We start from the raw sequence: 23,693 nt of genomic DNA, 5'->3' as shown, positions 1-23,693 counted from the left end.
GTGTGTAGGAGTAAACACAGAAGTAGCAGACTTTATTGTCTGAGGACAAGCTTGGTTCGCCGCGTGATGTAAATGAAACGTACTGATACTTCAGAATTAGCTAATGACCGATTTAACGTTGCTTGTGGTCTTGGTAGTGCCACAGGAGAAAGAGTTAAGGCCTTTCGTTCTTCTCGTCGGGAGGAGAGCGGCCGAAGAACCTATCTGTTACTCGAGCCATAATGCCATTCGTATTACACTCCTCAGCACTTGTCTTTGCGTCTCCACAGCGGTGGGTCTCGCTGCGTGTCAAGAACCGGTCCTTCCCAGCAACGGCATCAAAACAGGTGATCGGTATATGGTGAACGACGTCCTGTCCTTCCAGTGTGAACCGGGGTATACCTTGCAGGTACTTTCCTTCGGAGATTTGGGAATGGCGAGGGTTAAACTTCGTAGTCCCTGCCCAGCTTCAGGGAAGGCAACCAGCGCCTGGGATCTGTACCCAGAGAAGCTCATCTAGTTTCTCTCACCCTGTTTGGGAATCGCAGTGGTCACATTAAGCCATGCCTGCTGGTTATCTTAATTAGAATGTGGAAGTAGCTCTAAATGGTAAAGCCTAGCGTCTCAGTTTTGTGATTATGTTATTTCAAAATGTATGTTCTCCCAAAGAGTATGCAGAGAAAATTCTAAGGGACAGAGTCCTGACACGGTCTCTTTCAACGTGTGACCCCGGCCACCCAGTGACGGGATCTGCTTTGGGCGGTGTGTCTGTCCTGCTTTGTACCTCGGTCCCACATTCAGTTGGGCAAATGCCCATTCGGTACCTACTCTGTCCCAGGTACTAAGGTCCTCAAGTAATAGGTTGACATCGTTTTCAAGAAATATTGACAACTTTTTATCACTTTTTTATAATTTTATATGAAAGTTTTATAAACATCGATAACCTAATGTGTAGCAACATTAGTTACTTTTTCTGTTTTTTCTAGTCTAACTGCAAATAAGCTTACTCACAAAATAGTTTCTCTCTGTCACTTAACATAATGACATGACTCTCCCTGCCAACAATATTAATAATCTAAGCACGTATGTTACAAAGTCCGGTAGAAATAGTTAAGCCCGATGTTGTGTCTGCTCTTCAGTTATTTGGGGTCACAGAGTACTTTTTGCGGCATGCTTATGACGACATTGAAGCTCATGGTATTTCAAGGGGAAATGTTTAGTTCTGGTCTTTAACTGATTTAATGAGCTTCAGGAAGCATCAGAAAAAAGTTGCAAGGTTCCAGAGTACAAGGCCACCACAGTGTATGATACAAGTTCCAGAGTGTGTTGGAGGGAGATATTTTGCAGGGCCGAGACGGGTCACAACGACAGCTCACAAACACCGAGCGCAGAAGGAGTGCCCCCCAGGTGCCTCACCTGTGTTCCTCCCGGTCACCCACACAGGGTGGGAACAGGAGGCCTGTCTTTCACTGACCAGGAGGTGGGAGCTGAGCCGGGGGTGAGAGAAGGGGGTGGAACAGAAGAACTGGTAGGGCATCCCCGGTGGGGCCACGCTTGGGAATCAGCCCAGGTGGTGGGTTTAGAGGACCCACCCTTCTATGTCTGCAAGATGCCTGACACATCCCGGCAAGGGAAAAGCATCATTGCAGTCACGACGAACAAACACCAGTGTGTAAAGTCACCTGAGTAAGAACAGCTACAGCCTACAGATTTGGTGGGCACTACCGTAATTACTTTGACTCTGCCAGGAGATGGGCAGACCCTTCCTTGCAGAGCAGGACAAGAGTTACTGAGGAAGCTTTACTACACCTTCACAACTGAGCCAAGTTTTTAAACAAGCGTGCTAAGGCTATCTGAACTGATTCTTTAAGACAAATCTTTTTTTTTAAAGGTTATTTCTTTATTTTGAGAGACAGACAGCGGCAGCACGAGTGAGGGAGGGGCAGAGAGAGGGAGAGAGAGAGAATCGCAAGCAGGCTCTAAGCTGTCAGCACAGAGCCCGGTGTGGAGCTTGAACCCATGAACCGTGAGATCGTGGCCTGAGCCGAGATCAAGAATCAGAAGCAAAACTGACTGAGCCCCCCAGGCACCCCTCTTTAAGACAAATCTTAAACAAGTTACAGTATAAAGAATTCCGAGCCACACCCCAAGGGTTCCATTTAGAGAGACACAGCAGGATATACTGATAGGCCATCACGATGCCTCTTTCTGCGCACGTTGTAAATGAGCGCAGATCCCCACGTGTCGGTCCTTGCTTTGCTTCTGGATGCTCACCTCCTTCCCACTGGTTCATGGTGCCACTTGGAGAATCCTTTTATAAGAGACACCTCTGCGGCACCTCTGAGACACCTCTTCCTCCAAGAGGAAACTGGAAAGGATTATTCGGTAAGGGCCTTTCTTAGAATGCACCAAAGGGTGTGCTGCCTGCAGATAAGTTGGAGGACACACGTCTGCCGAGCACAGCCTGTTTTCCAAACGCAAACCAAGCTGTCTTGTCTTCATCACAGACAGGCTCCGGCTCTGACCTCACAAGCTGCTGTGGGTCATTCACGGGAGTAAGGAAGCAGCCTGGATTTTTTGTTTTTAATTGCTAACGGTTGACAAGAATCTTCTAGCACAGTCACGTATTTGGAAGCACAGCGTGCATACATTGCACATCATTCATGAAAAGCAGCCTTCCTCGGAGAGTTTGCACACAAGTGTCTGTGAGCGTGTGTGCCTAGGGAGGTTCCTGGGCGTGGCGCAAAGGTGCGATCACGTGACACATTGAGAGGGATCCCGAGTGCTCGTGGGATTTAGGGTTTCCATTTTCTGCAGGCTTGTTTCAGAGTTCTTGGAAGAGATGAAAAAAGAAAATGCCCATTCCAAACTAGTAGATAATAGAGCCCTGTCTTGTTTTGGATCCACAATACACATTTCAGCCGGAATCACTAATGTAGAATGTCGGTGCCGGGGGCGCCTGCCTGAGGGGCTCAGTCGGGGAAGCGTCCCGCTCTTGATTTCCACTCAGGCCACAGTCTCAGTTTCATGAGTTCGAGCCCCACATCCGGCTATGTGCTGACAGTGTGGAGTCTGCTTGGGATTCTCCCTCTCTCTCTGCCCTTCCTCTGCTCACACTCTGTCTTCCTCAAAATAATACATACACAGATGCATGCATACATACATACCTACATACATAAAGTCTTTGTGCTAGAATCAATAACAGAATATGACCCAGATCAGTAATAAATGCCTCCTTTATTGGTAGCCATCAATAAATACCTTGAAAGGCTTTTGCACTTTATGTCTGTCCGTAATTCAGGAAGAAATTTATTAAAGATAATTCAATGGATCAGAAAATGAGTATACACACAGCATGAACTTTAGCAGGAAATGTGCTGCACAGAATGTCTTCTTTAAGAGTAAATATAGTCTCCTTTGGCTGTAATGACATTTTAACATATCAGAAAGTATGAGAAAATGAGTTTTATGGCAGATGAATTGAGTATGAAATGTTTCTGAGCTCAGGGAATTGGTTTGTTATTGACAACTGCATTAACGCAAACGCTTGTTTGATGCGTTCGCGACATGGCGGGGATTATTTAACATGAATCAAAGATTTGTTTTCAGCTGCGTCTGTGCCAGTCGTGGGGCAAACAGAGGCTCACAGGATAAAGTACGCGTGGCAGAGAAGACCACCTAGTCACAGGGAGGAAAACAAAATAAACACGAGTAGTCTGCACACACAGGTGTCCCGTTGACTACCTTCTCTTTTATTGTGAGAGATTTTCGCACAAAACTCTCAGGATTTAACCTGCAGCCGGTTGATTTTTCAAACACAACTAATAGGACAGATATTCTTGAAGGCTGCAAGTTCAAAACTTCATATATTTAAAGGATAAAGAGACCGTGGGTGATGAGGATTCATTTGACTGCAGCCACAATTATGTGATGGTGTGCAAGGCGGTCCGATAACCGAATGAATAGGAAGCCTCCTGTTCGTCTGGTGGAGGAGGGACTGACAGTTCTCTGTGGGACCGTAAGGGGCGTGTGGGTGGAGTGTGAACCTAGCATGAAAGGTGAGTAGGTAGGTACCTTTTTGTAAGCAGCTTGCATACTGCTGAACTTCCACCTTCGAATCAATCACCTAGCATTTCCTAATCATTTACAGCCTCCAAGATCAAAAGCCGTAACTTCTGATGATTTAAAACAAAAAAGACAACCAAGGATGTGTTTATTTCCCAAGCCTCCTTGCTAAGCATCGGGAAACAAGCGCATCCCAGACAGAGTGTTGGGTGGGCCAGGGCAAGATTCTGGTCTTTACTGAAGGGAAACACAGTGATTATGGATTTTTTCCCCCCCATCCTGACTCGGAGCATGGGATTCCTTGATTAACGTTAGTGGAATACATTTCACGATTTCTGACTTGTCCTTCGATCAGAGAAGGAAACCCCAGGAAGGACAGAGATTCTCGCGTGTGACCCGCACCTGCCCCGTTTCCAGTGACGTGAAGTCCATTTCCTTGTCTCCCACAGGGCCGCTCCCACATTTCTTGTATGCCGGGAACCGTTCGCCGCTGGAACTACCCGTCTCCCCTGTGCATCGGTAAGGACGCGCCCGCGACACCGCCTAGCGGCGCACCTGCGCTGTCAGCAACGCGGCGGCCAGCCCCTCGAGCTCCTCTTTGGGGCTGCACACGGTGCACGTTGCAACTCCTCTCGAAACAGTTGTTACTTAACACGAACACCATAACGCGGTCGAGGCGCGAGGAAAATGGCCCAGGCGTCTTCTCCCACGGGGTGTACTAGTTCGGCTTTTTCATCATCTTTGGACCAGCCTGCACGGAGTAGGTGTGAGATCGCCGGCTCGAGGCGCCGGGCTCCAATTACATTTGTATCAGAAGGGCCAGTGGATTAATTATGAGAGGGAATGAGCACAGCAGGTCTGGAAGCCTGAACGTCGTTCCGTGTCAGCCTTGGGGCCTCAGGAAAATCAGGTTTCCAGAAAACAAAGTCAGAAGTCCAAATAAATGATGTGAAGTGGGAGGGATGGTATCGTATAGGACAAACAGAGAGGCGCCCCCCCCCCCCAGCCGCTGCAGACGTGTCCCCTAGGATGGGGTGCAGCCCACCCCTTTAGGGAAGCACATGCCAGCCCAGCCTTTTAAAGGCGAAGATGTGCCCTGGGGCCCAGTTAGCTGTTGTCGAGAGTCCCAGGGGTTCCCTGGAATGGCAGGTGGTTTCCATTTCCCTCCTCTGTGGGAACATTTTGGAGTGTGAGGCCATGTGCGCTGCTCTTGACTCTGTAAAGTCTACGTGGCGTTCCTGCCGCCCAGGCCTCGAGCCCCGCCCACCGCCCACCGCCCACCAGCTGTAGGTCTGACTCAGACACCTTTACTCACAGCTCGGGTGACCACACGGCTTTGTCCGGTGCTGACCTCACCTGTGGACTCCGTGTGCCCGACCTGCACACCTGTTGCCTTCTTCAAACCCTGTACCCCCTTCCCAGGTGAACACCGTGATCGTCACGTTTCTTGAATAACCCGGATGTTAGCTCAGCTTCCTTCTCACTCACCAAATCCGGGGTTCTTTGCCCTCGTGGGCCTGCGACCTCAATGCTCCCCAGTCGTGAGTCTCCCTTCCGAGGCCTCGGCTTTAGGATCTCACAGGCTTTGAGTGCCTCGTAGGCCCCTGCTAAGTGGTTGCCGGCCATCTGCACACGAGCCTGACCTACAGCCCCTGGTTTCAGGGCACCTCCTAGGACAGCAGGGGAACGAGAGTCCTTGCTCCTGGCCCTGCAGCTCCACCCCCCCCCCACCCACCCCCACACACCCCCCTGCTCTGCATGCCCCCCGGGATGCCCCAGGGTGCCTGCTAGTTCCCGCCTCCAGGCACAAGCCCTGCCTGAGCCCCGCCTCCTGCACCTGTGCCCCGCATCAAGGGCCAAGGCAAGGGAAGGTAGGAGTACCTCCCATCGGTATTTGAAATGTTGGTATTTTGTTCATCACAGGGTTTGTTTCTGGTTGTTGTTGTCGCTGCTGTCGTTTGCGTTACTTTTGAAGTTGCACCAACAGATGGCTTGAGGATTCGGGCACCTTCTTACAGTGTGCACCCGGGGGACTTGCCTCACTGGCCTTACCCTCCCCCCAGCCCTGTCCGGGCTCCCACCCTCCGGTTGGAAAACAGCAGTGACAGAAAGTCGTTTCTACAGTGAGCGTGACTCTGCCTTTCCTTGTGCAGCTGGACTGTCACTTTCTGTAACTCGAATGGCCCTCCCTGCAGTCCCAAGGACCTTAGAGGCAGAGCCAGGTGTCACTCACCACGGTACAGTTAGCGCACTGGGCTCTCGGTAACCCCGATTCCTGAATGACCCGTAAGTGACTGACGGTCAGACAATCTGGAATGGTATCGCTGGGATCGTGGACGCCTTGTTCTGAGTCCCTCTCTTGTGTCAGCACACGGAGGCTGCGTGGGGGGCACTCAGAAGCCCCTTGTCTCCAGAACTGCCTTCAAGCACCTTCCTATTGCGTGTGCCATTTCAGGAGCGAGTGGTCAACTTTCCTGAATGAATGCAGATGATTTTTAAGTTCATTTACTTATTTTGAGAGAGAGAGAGAGAGTGAGCCGCAGGGGGAGGGGTAATGCAGAATGAGAAAGAGAGAGGGGTGGGTGGTGGGGGGAGAATCCCGAGCAGACTCCACACTGCCAGCCCAGAGGCCGACTCGGGCCCAGACCCAGGAACCATGAGATCACGACCTGAGCTGAAACCAAGAGTCTGACACTCAACCAACTGGGAGCCACCCAGGCATCCCAGAATGCAGGTGATTTTAAAGGGCACAAACATCCTTAAAAGTGTCCTCTGAGCTGGTCACACATTGTTCACGATCCATTCGCCGAGGACTGTGGTCGCTTAGTGCGTTTTTCCGGCACCCACGGGTAACGCAAGAGAGTTACGCTCTGTTACGTGTTCCTCTGCAAGCCTGGTTTTCCGACCTCTCACGCAAATCCTAGGTATTAAATGGTTTTTAGTAATACACAACTTAATCACCTAGAATGGGACACAGATGGAACTGTGCATAGAGGAAGATAAAACGGAACCAAACCTTTACAACAGAACCGCGGCCTTTATGATGGTCTCGTGCGGGAACCAGTGGCTGTCCTGTTAACATTCATCGAAGCATGTTCGCTTAAAAGTGAAAACGTTCCCTGGTGACCAATACCTTTTTACCTGTGATTTCTTGGTAAAAATAAATGTCTAGATTAGCACGTCACCTAAAACGTTGACACTTTCTGTAGAGATTTGACATCCCAGGAGCGACCTGGAAGGGACAAACAGTAACAGGGGTACCACCTTCGGGGGACCGCCTCCTCCCTCCCTGCCTCCTACCTTCAGAACATCCATCTTCCTATTTATTTGTAAATGAAGAACCTTCCCTTAAACCTGGGGACTGAAACATTTTTAACTTTGAAATGAAATCAGCTCACAACAGGGATTCAACCAAATGACGTGCCATGGCACCCAGTGTTATGTGAGGGCATGTTTTATTCATATAGTTAACCTATATTCGTCAAGTATAATTGATTTTTATCTTCGACTTAGCATTAGCACGTCTCCTATATTAGCAAATGTCGAAGCTAACATCAGCTTCCATAACACCTGCTGGCTCCTAACTGTTTGTTTACAAGCTCTAGAGAAAGGTTTTTTGTTGGAAGACTCACAAACAAGCCACAGTAAGTCTCAAAGTCTGATCTGAGAGAGCGGAAGGTTGTTTTTTGTTTTTTTGTTTTTTCTTTTCTTTTTTTTTTTTTTTTTTTTAGCTAATGGCTTCTGATTAATCCAAACTGGGGGATTTTAAGACTAGAAATCCATAGAGAGATAATATTTTATTTATTAGCTCTTGCAAATTTCAAAGTACTAATGAAAACAATTTATATCAAAACACTTCTCTACAGGTTACTGAGTGTCAAGCACCACTCTCAGAGCTCAACCAATATTAACCACTTTGAACATGACAGCAAGCCCCAGACTGGCCACGCCGTTTGCCAGGGCCCTGCCTCTGAGCTGGTATTCTCTACACCGTGGGGTCTCTCCGGCAGGGCACGGCCTGTGCCCTGGATTAAAGTTCCACATATGGTTACCAAAAAGTCAGGAATCTGCACAGAAGAAAATAAATAAACCCAGTAAGATGTCAGGTCCCCAGCTACTTTATTCCAATAAACACCTTGACCTTTGGAGATACCATATTTGCCAGTAACTGCCTGCATAGGCTGCTTAACTATAAGAGAGGGTCAGGTGTGGAGGGAGTGTCTCCGGCAGGAGGCAGGAAGTCAGTCTACCAATGGTAGTGGACCAGTAAGCCCTGGGAAGAAGGCGGAGGCTTCAGCAATTGTAACAGTGGACAAGTATAAAGTAAGACAAGTCCATTGGTGGAGTTTGAAAACATCACAAAGGAAAGAAGATTGACGCTCATCTTTTGGGAGCTCTGTTTGCATGCCTAGTCAATGGTTTTCATATTTTTAGGTAAACGAAATGAGGATTACATGTAATGGTAACTAAATACTCAAGGAATCAGGTTACCACTGTATGTTTGAAAGGAGATCTACCCAATATCCAGGCCCCCTTGTCTCTGTCTTCACAACCCTGATCGTTGGCCCATGATAAACAAAGTTTGTTTGGTAAACTGTTGATGATGACTATTGGTGATGACGTCCACCATCCAAGTGCTGGGTCAGCTATTCATGTGAGACTCTCCCAGTCCTCAATCGAAGACGTACATGGAGGGGCGCCTGGGTGCCTCAGTCAGTTCAGGATCTCTCGGTCCATGAGCTCGAGCCCCGCCTCGGGCTCTGTGCTGACAGCTCAGAGCCTGCTACGGATTCTCTCTCTCCCTCTCTTCCTGCCCCTCTCCCACTCACAGTCTGTCTCTCACTCTCTCTCTCTCTCTCTCTCAAAATAAATAAACAAACAAACAAACAAATAAATAAATATTAAAGAATTTTAAAAAAAGACATACATAGATATTTATATTTTCTAATTCCCAATCTTCTTTTCGTAAAACCTGTGTTCAAAATCAAAAGGGTCTATTTAAAAATGTCACCTTTACTTCACATTTGTCTCAGTGTTGCTGTCATTGATACAGCATTTCCGTGTCTGTTTTCCCTGTGGTTGGACATACATACTTTCATTGCAAGATGAGAGCCCCAGGGAAGGGAGATCACTGCTCAGCATATTTAGGGATGCCATTCAGATCCACCAACATGCCTTCACCAGAACTGATAGACTCGTGGGTCAAATGCATCCCAGCAGCTAGATTTTCACATACTTGGTTCTCCCACAAAGAGGTCACCTTGACAGGTTCTGCTCTAAACAACAACAAAGTTCACATTCAGGGTTTTGCTGGAATTATTCATTCGTCCCACAAAACTGCATTACTTAATTTTTTTTAAAACCTGTTTCATTAATAACTTATACAATGTTGAAATCCAGATCACGATTCCCTAGCTTGGGCGATCACCATACTTACTGGACTGGATTTTTTAAGACTTTAGATTTTTCCTCCTATCAACTGTATCCTCGACACATAACATTTTTCTATGTTGGTGATTAAAAAAGCAAAAAAAAAATATTCCACACAGGTCCTGAGAGCTCTCTGAAAGAAGGCCTTCCACAAACTATTTTGCCTAATGAGAACACTGTTAGAACAGCAATAAAGCTTTTTAATGTGACTTCCTGGAAGAAGTGACAGCGTTTGCATTACGACTTCCAGATATAAGAAGTTGCCATTTTAATAGGTCACAAATGGTCAGGGATTCGAATTTCATCTGCTTACACACATATTATTTGACAAGTGTGTTATGAAATCAGTTGTTTCTTTATAGCCAAACCTCAGCTACAGTAGCATAAAATGTGAGTGACAGAAGTCCGGCCAGATGTGGGAGCTTACGTTAACACCCCGTCATGACGATGGATGTGAGGTTTCCTGGGGAGAAAGTGGGTTTAGTGAGCTGCACCCCAAAACAGAAAAGAATCCCAAAGGAAACGTATGCTGGTTGAAACATCGGCCCTAGAACCAGACAGAGCTGGCATAGTATTCTGGTCGCGTCGTTAGGCAAACTTTTCATCTCTTCAGGCTTGGTTTCCTTATCTGTAAAATGGTTAATAACACGAACTTTTTAGGGTTGTATGAGAATTAAGTTCTGCAGTGTGTTTACTCAGCCTGTTGGGTAGCACGTAGGTATCAATGAATAGAGAGTAACTAATGCTACCACTCAATGAATAGGGGCCTGTAACCTGGAAGCCATCGGGACTAACATGCATGAAATTGCACGGCACTTGACATTTAGTCGCCTTTCCTGAGTCTCCACGTACCAGAAACAGATCCATTTGGAAAAACCGTCTTTGTTCTTAAATAGTTGACGCCCGAGAGGAAGGACCAGACCCGAGGGTAACTGAAGCGCATCGCACCGTGTGTGTGCTGTGATTGAGGGTGAATCCACTTCTGCAGACTTGCTCTTACCTAGCACGATCCCATAGAGCAGCTGGAATTAAATCCCCTTGCTAGAAAGCCACGACCCCCAGCACTAAGTACCCTTGTCCACTTTGCAGCAACCTGTGGAGGGACACTGAGCAGCATGGGGGGAGTGATCTTGAGCCCAGGGTTTCCGGGCGCGTACCCCAACAACCTGGATTGCACCTGGAAAATCCAGCTACCTGTTGGCTATGGTAAGTGAAAGTTGTTTTTTTATTATTATTATTATTATTATTATTATTTAATTCCTGTAATTTCAACTTTGTCATTTCTATCTTGGAAAGAATTCAGCTGAAGGAAAAAAAAATGTGCCTCATTCTGTTGACATAACTGTCTTTAATTGAAAGTGGCTTACAGATTTAAATAAAGCTTTGGCAGAATAACTTCAAGAACAGAAAGTTATTAAAAAATCAATTCAGCCATGCAGCTCTTTTCAAGGCAAATTAAATTAGATGGATGATGATATAGTAGGCACACGAGGTATATGTAGCATCCCTAATTCAATTATCCCTCTCTTTATTCATAATACCACCTTTTAGAATCTATTTCTGGAATTTAATAATGGTGGTTGTTTCTTTGGAACAATTTGTAAGGCTTTTTCAGGTTGCGACACATTTTATTACTGTTCCATAAGTTTTTGTAATTATGTATTGCATTGATTTCGGTTTATGAAAATGGCTTTTTATAAGATTTAGTTATGAACTTTCAGGATGGCCACCTTAAATAATTCATGACATTAATTGTTATGTACAGTAAAATCTCATTACGGCCTTTTCCAGAAACGCACGGTCTTTGTGAAATTTTGATTCCCCGCCATGCCTTTCCTTGTCTGCGCCATGATTTCCTTCATGGTTGAGTTCGTTAATTTGGGTTTTCCCCACCTGTAATTTTTCTCCAGAGCACACACTGATAGGTGTACCAGGTCAGGTCCTTACTGAGTGTCCTCGTGCACAGTGATTGAGGACATCTACGTGAAATGTTAGTTGGATGATGAATGAACTTAAGCCCAAGTGGAAGTCGCTGCCCTAGATCATGTTTTTTTATTAGGTTTTCAGAGCTTTGGCTGAAAAACCTGTGTGCGGGATGGACGCAGCAGCAGTGATGTAGAACACGGAGCAAGGAAGGGTCCCCCTGCTCAGCAGAGAGGAGCCAGGAGGAACCCCGGGCAGGAGGGCCCAGTGGGCATCGGTCAGGCGTGCGAGCACAGTCACCCTGTGGACCGACCCCGAGTGTTCCACCAGGGAGGGAGGGGAGCGTGGAAAGGCGCTCCCCCTGGGGAGAACTCATGGGAGCTTCCTGTCCGCTGAGGTCCCTAAGGGGCCAGCAGAGGTCGAATGGGACAAGGAAGGGGAGAGACCACCAAAGGTTACAGAGGCTGTTTCTTCCAGGTTTTTAGTTTGGCTTTGTTTCTTAGACCATAAATTCTCTGAACATAGGGAAATACATCTGCCTGGTGCTTAACCAGTATTAGCTCAGTTACTCTCAAAAGGCCGGCCTGTTTTCCTAGCATAGGGATCTGAAGACAGGGTTCGTACAATCTTTGAGTCAGGCGGTGGAGGTGGGATCAAACATACACCTGACCCAGGCCATTCCAGCAGGGTCCTCAGGCCCTTCAGGGTCACGGGCTCATCAGGCGAATGACCACACTGGTTAAACGCAGAGATTCAGAGAAACGCGGGCCCCCGCAGTCTGAGTCGGGTGTCGCACGCTCTACCAAGATGGGAGGTGTGCCTGTCTCATGGGAAAAACCGACAGAGCCGCAGAGGGTTCAGGTGAGGACTCGCTAAAACAACCCAGGAGGAGTTTAGCACCGGGCTTGGCGGGTCAGAAAAGGCAACAGCAGCCAACGAAGAAGTCGGCTGTTTTTTTTTTTTATTATTATTCCAAGTATTTCCCACTTTGCTTTCAAATCTCATTAGAAATATATTATTCCTGAAGGGGTATAAATATTGTATTAACTTATTTTCCCAATTTGACCATTCTGTGATTGAAAAAGTTATTGTTTGGCGTTTTTCCTTACGTTGTCCGTGCGTAAACCAGCGTGAAAGATAATAATTCAGGGGGAAATGTCAGTCAAGTTGTCTGACTTTGTGATCATGATCTATGAGCCCAAAGAAAATATTTATTTGAAGAAAGACCAAAGTGGGAAAAAAGATTTATCAGATGTTATAATTAAAATAAATTATGTTTTTAAATATTTGGTACTGCGTAATTCTGGGGTTTGAAAGTATCTTGAAGGAAAGGCGAAAAGAAACCTTGTGGCTCAAATCCTAAATACATATAAGATAATATCATTAGCCCTAGGTTTTTAGAATGATGTAATTATGCCTCAGGATGCAGTTGACTCTTGACTAACCTGGAGGTCAGGGGCACTGACCCTGCATAGTTGAAAATCCACTATGACCTGATTCCACAAAATTCTTAGTTAATAGTAACGTTACCATTGACTAGAAGTCTATCGATGACATGAGTGCGTATGGTGTACGTTATATTTTGTAGTATATACTATATTCTTACCATAAGGTGAGCTAGAGAAAGGAAAATATCATTGAGAAAATCTTAAGGAAGAGAGAACACACTTAGGGTCCCGTACTGTAAAAAAGCAGCCCAGAAGTGGACCCACACAGTTCAAACCGTGTTGTTCAAGAATCAACTGTAAATTACAGATTAAATGTAATGCACCGGGTTTGCCGGAGATACATTTTAAAATCTATAAATATCCTTCTAAAAATGAAGTTACAAATTTAGAGGAAAGGCGTCTAAGTGGTGGTAGGTCCCCGGACAGGGATTTTTCCATCCCGGCTAGGAATGCCTTCTGAGGCCTACAAAATGACCGCACTTTTTGCTGATGTTGAGAAAACTTTACAGCCTAGTTTTCAACTCCATGGGAGAGTTTTGAAACTCTTAAGTAAGTTAATTTTATCTCTTTCTGGTCTTTTATCTCTGCCGGTTCTCCCTTGTAATAACATGGCTCAAAACACCGCCTCTCCTGTGGTCAAAAGCACGCATTTGAGATCCGCGTTTTCAGCTGCGTGTGACATATTTTCATCTGGGGCATCTGAAGGTGTCACGGACTCCATTCAAATTCAAATTCATCACTTTCTTCTTTCCCTTTACTCGGTTTATTCCAGAGTGGATTCTTCTGTTTCATTCCCTGTCTGTATCTACAGCATGACCCTTCCCTGGAACTTTACTTTCCCTCAGTCTTACCTTAGCCGTAATTCCTCCCAGGATCTCCCAAGTCATAGGCAAACATCAGATCACTAGCTTGGAAATTTTGAGATAGCAAGTGTGGGTCTGAAACTCAGGAAAGTGAAATTTTGTGTTAAACACTCTGGAAGTTTCTTATTTAAAAAAACAGATAGGAACATAGCAAAGATGACTATCCTATCCCTTCATGATCATCTCTCCCTTTTTTAAAATGTTGATTTATCTATTTTAGAGAGAGAGAGAATGCACTTGTGGAGGAGGGTCAGAGAGAGAGGGAGAGAGAGAATCCCAAGCAGCCTCCATACTGTCAGCAGAACCGGGGCTCAGTCCCACAAACCATGAGATCATGACCCAAGTCAAAGTCAAGAGTCGGATGCTTAACCGACTAAACCATGAGGCGCCCTTCATTTCTCCCCCTTAATCTCCCACATTGTGTCCTATCAACACCAAAATCTTAGGATCGTTCTGGAACATCTCCTGTAATTACCACCCAGGACACAGCTACTATTTTCCCAGTGGGACAAAGAGGGAGATTGGGATGACATGTTTCTATGGATGACACAATAGATGTTTTACCTGGAAAACTTCTGCTGTTAAGATGATCTTGGCAACCAAGTTGGAAGATCATAGTAAGAGATATTTCCTCCTTGGAAGGACAACGTGATGGGTAATTTACATCAAGTGTGGTAGACTTACCAGCTCTTCCAAGTGAACATGCACTGGGCGTGTTGCTGTCACTGCTCACGCCTGCTCCTGTCCCAGATCTCCTGCCACAGGGACTGCCTCTGCGTGTGCATTGGGGGTGGGGGGTGGTGGTCTACTCCTAGCCCTTTCTCTGTCCGAGGTTTGGGAAACCAGTCTAAACAATAGAGGTTGTAGGGTCACTGGGAAGTTCATCAAGAAGAGGGCACCTTGGGAAACTTGCTTGCATAAGACCCAACGATACGGTCAGATTTATTGTGAATGTGTACTTAAACTTGGAACATTAAATGCCAAGGAGAATGATTGCTAAGCCCAGGGGTTCTGAAATTTTGCTGCGCGTGAGAATCCCAGGTGGGAGTCACGTTGTGGCAGTGAACTTCCTGCGGCTTGCCCCTTGGTGCCCTGTCTCAGCCCCGCTGGCCACACCAGGAAGAGTACTCAGCAGGGTTTTTATCTAGCACTTTGGGTATTTCAGATGAGGGAGTCACAGGTTTGGGGAAGCATTTCTTCAATTTAGGGAAGACCACTTGTAACTGAAATAAGATGAGAAATGCACAAATGTTTTTTTCATAAGATTCTTATACATTTTATTTTCAGTATAAATTGCTTTACCCAAAAGTGTAGAAATCCAGAGGTTTTGACACCGTGGAGTAGAGATAGAATATTATTTCGTATGAAACCGTATGATAAACCAAAACTTTAACATGAATTACAAAAAAAAAAAGGAATTGCTACCGTTATTACAGACTTTTCTTTAAAATAAGTTCTATTTCCATACTTTTAAAGTTCTCTCATTTCTTTAAACGCAATCTCAAATATCTGCGTGTACATTCCTGTGGTCTCGATTTTCAGTTCTGGTGGTGGGTTGCTTGGGGCATTCGTGGCTGTGCTGCCGGTAAACACAGATGAACCCAGTTCCTGCAGCCACAGGGATAGTCCACGGAGGCGGAACGTGGTATCGTTGCCTTTCTTGATGAATTTCGTTCAGGGAGGATTTTACTGGGGTGCTTTGAATCCTTCCCTACCACTGGATTGCCCAGGACCAGCTGAGAGGGATTATCCGATCCATTAGTTAAGCAGCTGCCAGCTTAGTCAAATAATTCTTTTGATTCTGTCATTTCTTTCCAATGCCTGTGGATCAATCGATAGTTTAATTAAACAGGCAAAATGATTAGTTGCTTCGGCAACATGTGAAAACCACCTTTGTCTCACGTTGCTGTTATTTGTCCCGGTGACAACAGTCTCCTGCATCCAGTCTCAGGGAGAGAACACAGCTCTTCTCTCCAAGTGCTGGAGGGACTTTGCGCGGAGGGGTGGGTGGGCAGTGAGTATGGTGAGTGCTCACGTCTGGGGGCTCCGAGTTGGGTTGACTAGAAAGCTTAGTTCCATCAGTCACTGGGGTTGTGAATGTGCCCAGGTTACCAACAGTGTTCTTGAACCTCATTTCCTTATCTTTAAAATAAACATAATAAAACATCATCTCATGGGGCTGCTCTGATTAATGCAGATGCCCGATATGGAGCAGGGCATTATTTGGCCGTTAGCCGCTTTTAGTTACAAAACCAAATGCCCTAATGATTTTTACCCTGTTTTCTTTCCTTGTCACGGATTTCGGTTGATATTTTGGGTTGCTGTGGCACAAGCCCCATCGACACAGAATTTCTGTCTCTACTTTCTTGAAATTTTCTAAACGCACAGTCAACAAAAATACAACCGTGATTTTTTTTTCCTTTGTCGCTGCCTTTTCTGTTTAAAAACCACTGCACCAGCTTTGCAGGCCACGCTGTCCAAAATGACCATGTCTTTGACCATCTAGAGGCGTCTGTAGGCAGGCTATAAAGGATACTTTCAGAAGAGTCACTCTTGCCATGCATTTATTATGCACAGAAGATAGTAAATAGAGCACTTAATATTCACAAGGTCTATCATCCAAAAAAAAAAAAAATATGAAGGTTTCACTCAGAAGTCAGGGTCACATTACTTTTTAAAGTTTTGTCAAATCCAAAGTCAAACGTTCTTTGTGCAGGTGACTTTTCCTGACACTTAATTTTCAGTGTGAACGATACTCAGAGCACAACAATAAGGTGCTCCGTAAATTCCACCAAATGGACATTCAGATTGATTTTTCTTGTTGTAATAACACATTTTTGCCAGCATTTCATGAGATAATGAAAGGATAGCTAGGCTATGCTTATTCCAATCCCTTCATTTTGGCTTTATGATGTCAAATCGGACACAAGTCACTGAAAATTAGATAGCTAAGTAATTCCATTTTAAACCAGATTAGAACTGGGCTCTGTTCTGTCCCATCTCCTGATGTGCGTTAAGAGGTTTGATATGTGGCTGGATACTTTATCCTGATTAAAATGCTAATTTTTTTCATAAGACCATAATTGCCATAATTCTGTTCCATTTCAAGTTTAATTCCAAGTCCGTAAAAGGCCACCTCTACTGTTGCCTTCACTTGGAGATATTGGCCATCTTTAACTTTTATTCCCCCTTGATCTGCTTGCTGGCTTTCATTTCTTCCTTGACTGTGTCATTCTATGAATTTCAAAACGTATCTCCGGATAAATGCATCTGAAGTCTGCATATGAACATCTGAAACGAGCGTATTTTAAGCCGTTTCCCTGCTGTTTGATTTGATACCCAAATCGCGAGTGCGTTCTGCAAGTGTCTTGTCTTGCCCTACTTTCCCATGTTGTACATGGGACATACCTTGTTGTACATACCTTGGGACATAAATAAAATGTCAGCGATTCAGCAGTTGTTTGCATTCATCTTCATGGTGACCAGTGTGTTGGGTGTTCATAAGCCTTTGCAGACCACAGCGGTCAGTGGCCCTGACTTTGGCATGTGTGCACTCAGAAAAAGGCTCCGTTAGAACAGTTTCATTATTAGTATCAAAACCCTTTTTGGTCAGATCCATGGGCCATGATGCAAAAGAAGACTGTGTTTCTAACTCAACACTGGGTGAGGGACAATCCAGTACTGATGTGTACCTTGCTAAGTGGCCAGGAGCTCAGCTGCCACAATAATGTTGAGGGAATAGTTGGGAGTTAAGGGACTAAGGGAGCCCCTAGTCCTTCCCTCTCTCCATCTCTCTTTTCTTCCTTCCTTCTCTCCTTCTGTCCATCCTTCTCTCTCTTTCCATCTCTCTCAATCCCTCTTTTCTCTTCCTGCTGCTAAATTTCTTTGAACCAGCATATTTGCTAACATTTAGAAAAAAAATTAACACTTCATTGATGGTTCTTCAACAAAGAGAAATATTTGACATTTTGAACTATTTACAAAAATGCTTTACATTGAAGGCGTTGCTCTGTACTCCTGTATGGACGTGACCTAGGGATAGCCAAGCCAAAGACAGACTGGGATCATCCTTCCCTGGTGGCTCGTGTGCTGCTAGTTTATAGATTCAGAGTCTGACACCTGGATTTCATTACTTGTTCTAAAATGGTCCTAAGACTTGGTTGACGGGTTAAAGCTCTTCCCCTTAGACAGGATTTTTCTCCTGCCTTTTGCTTCCTCAGCCCCTTTCTGAAGTATCCTATATTTTTTTTTAGTTTTTTTTTTTTTTCCAGTAATCTCTACACCCAATGTGGGGCTTGAACTCATGACTCAGATCCGAGAGTCACCTCTCCTGATGAAGCCAGCTGGGCACTCCTGAAGTTTCCCACATTCTATTCCTTCCTTCCTCTGGCAGCCAAGGTTGAACAAATTTAATCCAATCTTGCCCAGTGAGAACTGGAGTATCTCCAGGTTTCTGAGATTGTTCGTTCTCATACAGCACGTTTTCTAAACCAGGAAAGCGAGCTCTTTGCCCGTGAGACGTGGGTGTAAATCTAACTCTGCTTGTCCTGTGCTGCACTGGACATAACACCTAATATCTCTGAGTCACGTTATGGTGATACCAGTAAGGACTTTGCTGGGTAACTGTGAGAAAAATGTCGCTTGGTAACGTCCAGCTTCAGCTTGATAATTGGCCTCGCACTTCCGTCCAAACAGAGGGGGCTGTGACGTTCTGTGCCTCCTCACGGTTTCCTCCGTGGTAGATGACACTGTGTTTCTTGGAAGACTATATTTACTGAGTGCCTGTATCTCTCTCTCCTCCTTGGCTTGAACTTCTCTCATGCTTTTTTTCACTGACTTCTGCTTTCGATAACTGTATTTCCCATCAATACCCGAGTAGATATGTTTGCTTGAAATTTTCTCTGCACTTAACACTACGTGAGGCCACCCGTGAAAGTATTATCTTTACTTTTCCAAACCTAGAAAACATGGGTCACTATAGGAGATGACAAGCAACAATAAAGCTCTTCTCTATCAAGAGCAGATGAGCCATAACACAAAATAAAGCTTTTCTGACGTGTTGGGAGAATAATCTGTAATGGCTATTGGAATTCTCAGTGTAGGCTTTATACACCTAAATTAATTACATGGATTTATGTGAACACAGATGCCTTTGGAGTTCTATAGAAACTATTTAAGTGGCTTAAAATGTATCAGCATCGGAGTCAACTAGATTTTCAAAAATGGCACAAAGTCATAGCAAATCAGTCTAAATCATTCTGATTTTTATTTTCTTCTAAATTATCATCGACCTCTTATCTGGTACATAGACCAATAGGATCCCAGTGACAGTGGTCACTTGGACACTCTTTTGGTGTGTGAACCGTGCCAGGGTATGAGATTGAAGTGTGGAAGGGACGGTGGGGTTTTAGATTGGGTTTTTTGCAAAAATCAGTCATTGGCTTTGTGTGCATAATGCAACTGAAATAATCACCTGCTAAACTAGCCAGTCTCTTGTGTCGTGGTTTGACCATCCATTTGAAAGCCACTTTGAAAGGCTGTTGCACTTTTTTTAGACCCATTTCGGCATCTTTCTTGATAAAGTTGCAAATTAGCTTATGGATGATCCAACATACATACAATTCATTGCCGTCCTTGTGAGTACCAGTCATACTCCAAGCATTATGCCTGTATATTTCTGTGATGTAATGCTAGTAATTGTATTGACAAAGATGCGGACTGAGAGCCATTAATTACGTGGACAAAGGTCATACAGCCAGTAGGTGGCACAGGTGACATTGAACCAACGTGTGTTGTCGCCCAAAATGTGTGCTCTGCCACTGTGACTGCCTTGTTCTGCCTCCCGGAGGATCGTGCGTGGGGACACTGATGTCATTTTAATCACTTTTGACACATGTTGCCCTTACGCATTTTGATGTTAACTCTCACTAATTTTGCCTATTTTTTCACAGGTGCACATATTCAATTTCTGAATTTTTCTACCGAAGCTAATCACGACTACCTTGAAATTCAGAACGGACCCCACCACGGCAGCCCCATGATCGGGCAGTTCAGTGGCACAGAACCCCCCTCCTCCCTGCTCAGTACGACACATGAAACGCTCATCCACTTTTACAGCGACCATTCCCAGAACCGGCAAGGGTTTAAACTCACTTACCAAGGTAAGGAATCAGCAAAAACCCAGATTTATCTCTTTCACTTAAACTGAATGGAAATAGCATCCTCCCCGACGGGTTACAGAGGTGCAGAGCTGGAACCACTGGTTCCCTGACTGGTAACGGACCCGGGGCTGCTCACACGGCGTAGACGCGGGCAGAGGCGTCAACGGGGATGGGGGCCACCGCACTGTCCTCAGGTCTCCCCACCAGTCATGCCCTGCTGCGACCCCCATCACACTCCTGAGCAGCTGGCCCCGCGTCACGCACACCTCCCCATCTGTCACGGTCCTCTGGCCGCCGGGGCGTCACGTCCCCTCCGGACGTGCCGGCGAATCCAGTCACAGCGGCAGCGGGGCTGGAGGCGTGTCTCCTGCACCAGCTGTTGTCAGAGCTCGAAAATAATGGCTGAAGGTATCAGTCGAGTCACTTCCAGTTATGCCAGGAAGAAAATCCAGTGAACCAACTCCGTTTTTAAACTCTCTGAACGCGAGACTTGAAGACAAGTTTGAATCAAGCCTCATCCAACCATTTTTGACAAGAGAAAAAGTTCAGAGTTTTCATTTCCTACCAGACGATTTAGCTGGCGTTTCTTGGTTATCGTTAAATCCTACGAAGCTGGAAATGTCAACACAAGGGCTTTTCGTTTTTAAAAATCTTAATTAAATCACTTGCTTTCTTTAATTTCATCGACTGCCTTTGAAACTAAGGCTTTTACTGTTTTACTCAAAGATGACGCATTTTATGTTGAAGTTTCAGACATTGGTACTCAAGTTGTTACTTAAATATAAACTCTACACTTAGATTTCCAAATCTGGGGTCTCTTAAGATACAAAACCCCAGTAGGAGGGAAATAAAGGCTGGGGCAGGGAGGAATGCGGCAGGAGACGTGGCCGGAATGTTCTTGATGCAGGCGGTGTCCTTCATTGCTTCCCGCTGTACCCCATCCCCCTCAGGAAAGCGTCGCACACACACACACACACACACACACACACACACACCACATCTCTTTAGATGTGTATTTTTAAGTTTATCTATTTCTTGAGAGAGAAAAGGGGAGGGGCTGAGAGAGGGAGAGGGAGAATCCCGAGCCGTCAGCTCAGAGGCCCACTTGGGGCTCAGACTCATGAACTGTGAGATTGGGGCCTGGGCAGAGGCCAAGAGTCAGAAGCTCGACCGACCCAGCCACCCGGTGCTTCTATTTATGTGTAATTGTCAGTGTCCCTTCGAGTCCCGTCTTCCTTAGGCTCCCACTTTCTAGGAGACATTGAAGCACTGTCTGCACCACCCGTCCCGGTTTCTAAGACTTTCCCCACCTTCTCCTTCCCATTCTCATCCAGACTCTGACACAGCATCATGTCCATGTGTTCTTCATTCCAGCGGCCTTCCGTGCCGCTATACCCCCCCACCACGCGCCGTGGCCCGTGTTCTGTGGTAGCGTTCGGTGGTGTCCCCGCCTCTGTCCCGGGGCCCTGCCCCCTCCCTGAGGGTCCACACAGTCTCTTGGCGATTCAGCTGCCCCCCCACCCCCCTACTGCTTCTTACATCTCTGGGCCTCGGTCGTTCTCTTCTGCCGGACAGCCACGCGTGCAGGGCTGGCCGAGCCCCAGCTGCTCGTCACCCCCTTTCCCCCAGTGTCCTCAACGCTCCCGCATTCGAAGCCTGTGTGGTGTGAGTGCTGGACGGCTTGGCTGCTCCTGTCCCCGATTCCAGTTCTGTGAGTCCCGGGGCCGGGTGTCCGTCCCACTGCCACGCATCCCCTGGGCATCGGGCTGGCCCGTGAGCCCTGTGTGCAAAACCGAGCACACGGTTTCTTCTCCGGGTAGGTTCCTCTTCCAGCCTTTCCCATCCCTCTGAGGACACAGTGCGCATTTGAGCTACCCGCTCCAGCTGCAGAACTGGCGTACTCGTGCCCCCGTGCCCGCTTCCTGGGGGACGTGACCCCATGCGTCATGACTCTTGCCCCAGCTCCCAGTTGGGCAACATCGCGCAGTCCCACCAGATGCCGCCACGCATCTTGTCCTCACCGCCCTCCTCTTTGTCCCAGAAAACTGTCAGACCCTTCAAAGTCCTACCACGTTCGTCCTTCCCACTTCTGACGCTAAGGCATCAACAGCCCCCGTATCTAGAATGAAATGCAGAACGACTTCAGCCTTGGTAAAGTGACCCTTTGGCCGAAAGGATTATTTAGTGCCCCGGGAGAAAAGGTCTCCTGCAGCAGAAAGAACAGCGCTCTGACCATAAGATCAGCGCGGGTCTGGAGGGGTGGGAAGAGGGGTTTTCCTCTACAGGGAGGAGCGGCAAGGCTACGGGGGCCTGGGTCTGGGAAGTGGGTGAGCAGGAGAGAGCGTGGTGGGTGGTGAGTCAGGAAAGGTCCTACCCGGACAGCAGGCTGCCCACGGAGCGCCGTCTGCTGGCTGGGGCTCGGGCGCCCAGTACGAGCTGGTAGGAGCAGAGACCATTGTTCTGTTCTGGCTCGTCGGTGGGAACAGGCGGTGAAGCTCACCATGTGGGAGACATGATGAGACGAGATGAGAATCTGGAGGATTCGTGTCTTGTCCAGCCACAGGCAAACGCGGGTGTTCCTGACTCTTCTGTAAGTGGCAGGGGAGGGCAAAGTCTCGGAAGCAAGGCATCTCCTGGCATGTGTGCGTGTGCGTGTGTTGGGGGTTCTCTCACCTTCCTGCTGGAAGGCTTGGCAGGTGTCTAAGGGAGATGTGGCTTTCACCTCAACACACCTCTCTCTGTTGCGTCCTCTTCACCTGTTTGTACGCTGAACTTGAAACTTGAATCGTAGTTGCCGTGAATTCAGTGCTTCTCTTTCATATTTTTGTATATCTGGTGTACACCCTTTACCTAATTCTATTGAAGTACATTTTATTAAAGTATGAACATTTCATTCATGATCATTTTATTTATTTTTAAAAATTTCTTAATGTTTATTTTTGAGAGAGAGAGAGTGTAAACAGGGAGGGGCAGAGAGAGGGAGACACAGAATCCGAAGCAGGCTCCAGGCTCCGAGCTGTCAGCACAGAGCCTGACGCGGGGCTGGAACCCACTAACTGTGAGATCATGACCTGAGCCGAAATCAGACACTTAACTGACTGAGCCCCCAGGCGTCCCTTATTTACTTTTTTTTGAGTTTATTTACTTATTTTGGTCAAGGGGGAGGGAGCAAGAGGGAGGGAGTGCAAACGTGTAGAAGAGGAACAGGGAGACAGAGAGGGAGAGAGAGAATCCCAAGCAAACTCCACATTGTCAGCACAGAGCCCGACGCAGGGCTCAAACTCACGAACTGTGAGATCATGACCAGAGCTGAAATCGAGAGTCAGCCACTTAACAGACTGAGCCACCCAGGCACCCCATGATTGTCATTTTAGACTTGGCTATTACATGGTGACCTCCATTGTTCAATTGGCATGACTTTAATGTATGAGTCAATAAGAAAAATATACATAATTACACATTTCAAACCATGAGCTGACAATTAAGTGATTTATCTCACTTGATCCCGAGAACTTTCGAAAAGTCTTCCCCACTTGGAATATTCTTAATACTGTATTCAAAATTTAACTTCTCTCTCCTTCTTGGCCTGCAAAACTCAAGTACAAATTCCCATGATTTATATGGAAGTTCTGGAACTGTATTTTATCTTACTTAACTCTAACCTCCACAGTTCGAAAAATATTTCTTGTTTTATCTCTCTTGATATTTTCCAGATAGGGTTATTAAGGCCATGTCCACATAATTCTAAGCTATCAATTACTGAAATCCAAAAAGAATGCTCTAAAATAAACACACAAACACACACATACACAAAGTCTAAATAA

At 46.2% G+C, this 23,693-nt stretch overlaps 1 protein-coding gene across 3 annotated transcripts in view; it reads left to right on the top strand.

Annotated features, from left to right (window-relative positions):
- Positions 1-23,693, top strand: part of CSMD1 (CUB and Sushi multiple domains 1) — a 2,016,427-nt gene that overhangs the window by 1,820,018 nt on the left and 172,716 nt on the right. For all 3 annotated transcript variants that reach the window (XM_045056760.1, XM_045056761.1, XM_045056762.1), the window contains 4 exons: positions 270-388; positions 4,494-4,563; positions 10,564-10,680; positions 19,660-19,869. In XM_045056760.1, the coding sequence (XP_044912695.1) occupies positions 270-388; positions 4,494-4,563; positions 10,564-10,680; positions 19,660-19,869 (516 nt within the window). The remainder of the gene's footprint in view (positions 1-269; positions 389-4,493; positions 4,564-10,563; positions 10,681-19,659; positions 19,870-23,693) is intronic.

Source organism: Felis catus, chromosome B1 (genome assembly GCF_018350175.1).
Source record: "Felis catus isolate Fca126 chromosome B1, F.catus_Fca126_mat1.0, whole genome shotgun sequence".
In the NCBI taxonomy this organism is placed as follows: Eukaryota; Metazoa; Chordata; class Mammalia; order Carnivora; family Felidae; genus Felis; species Felis catus.
This window is presented reverse-complemented; position numbering and strand designations above follow the sequence as displayed.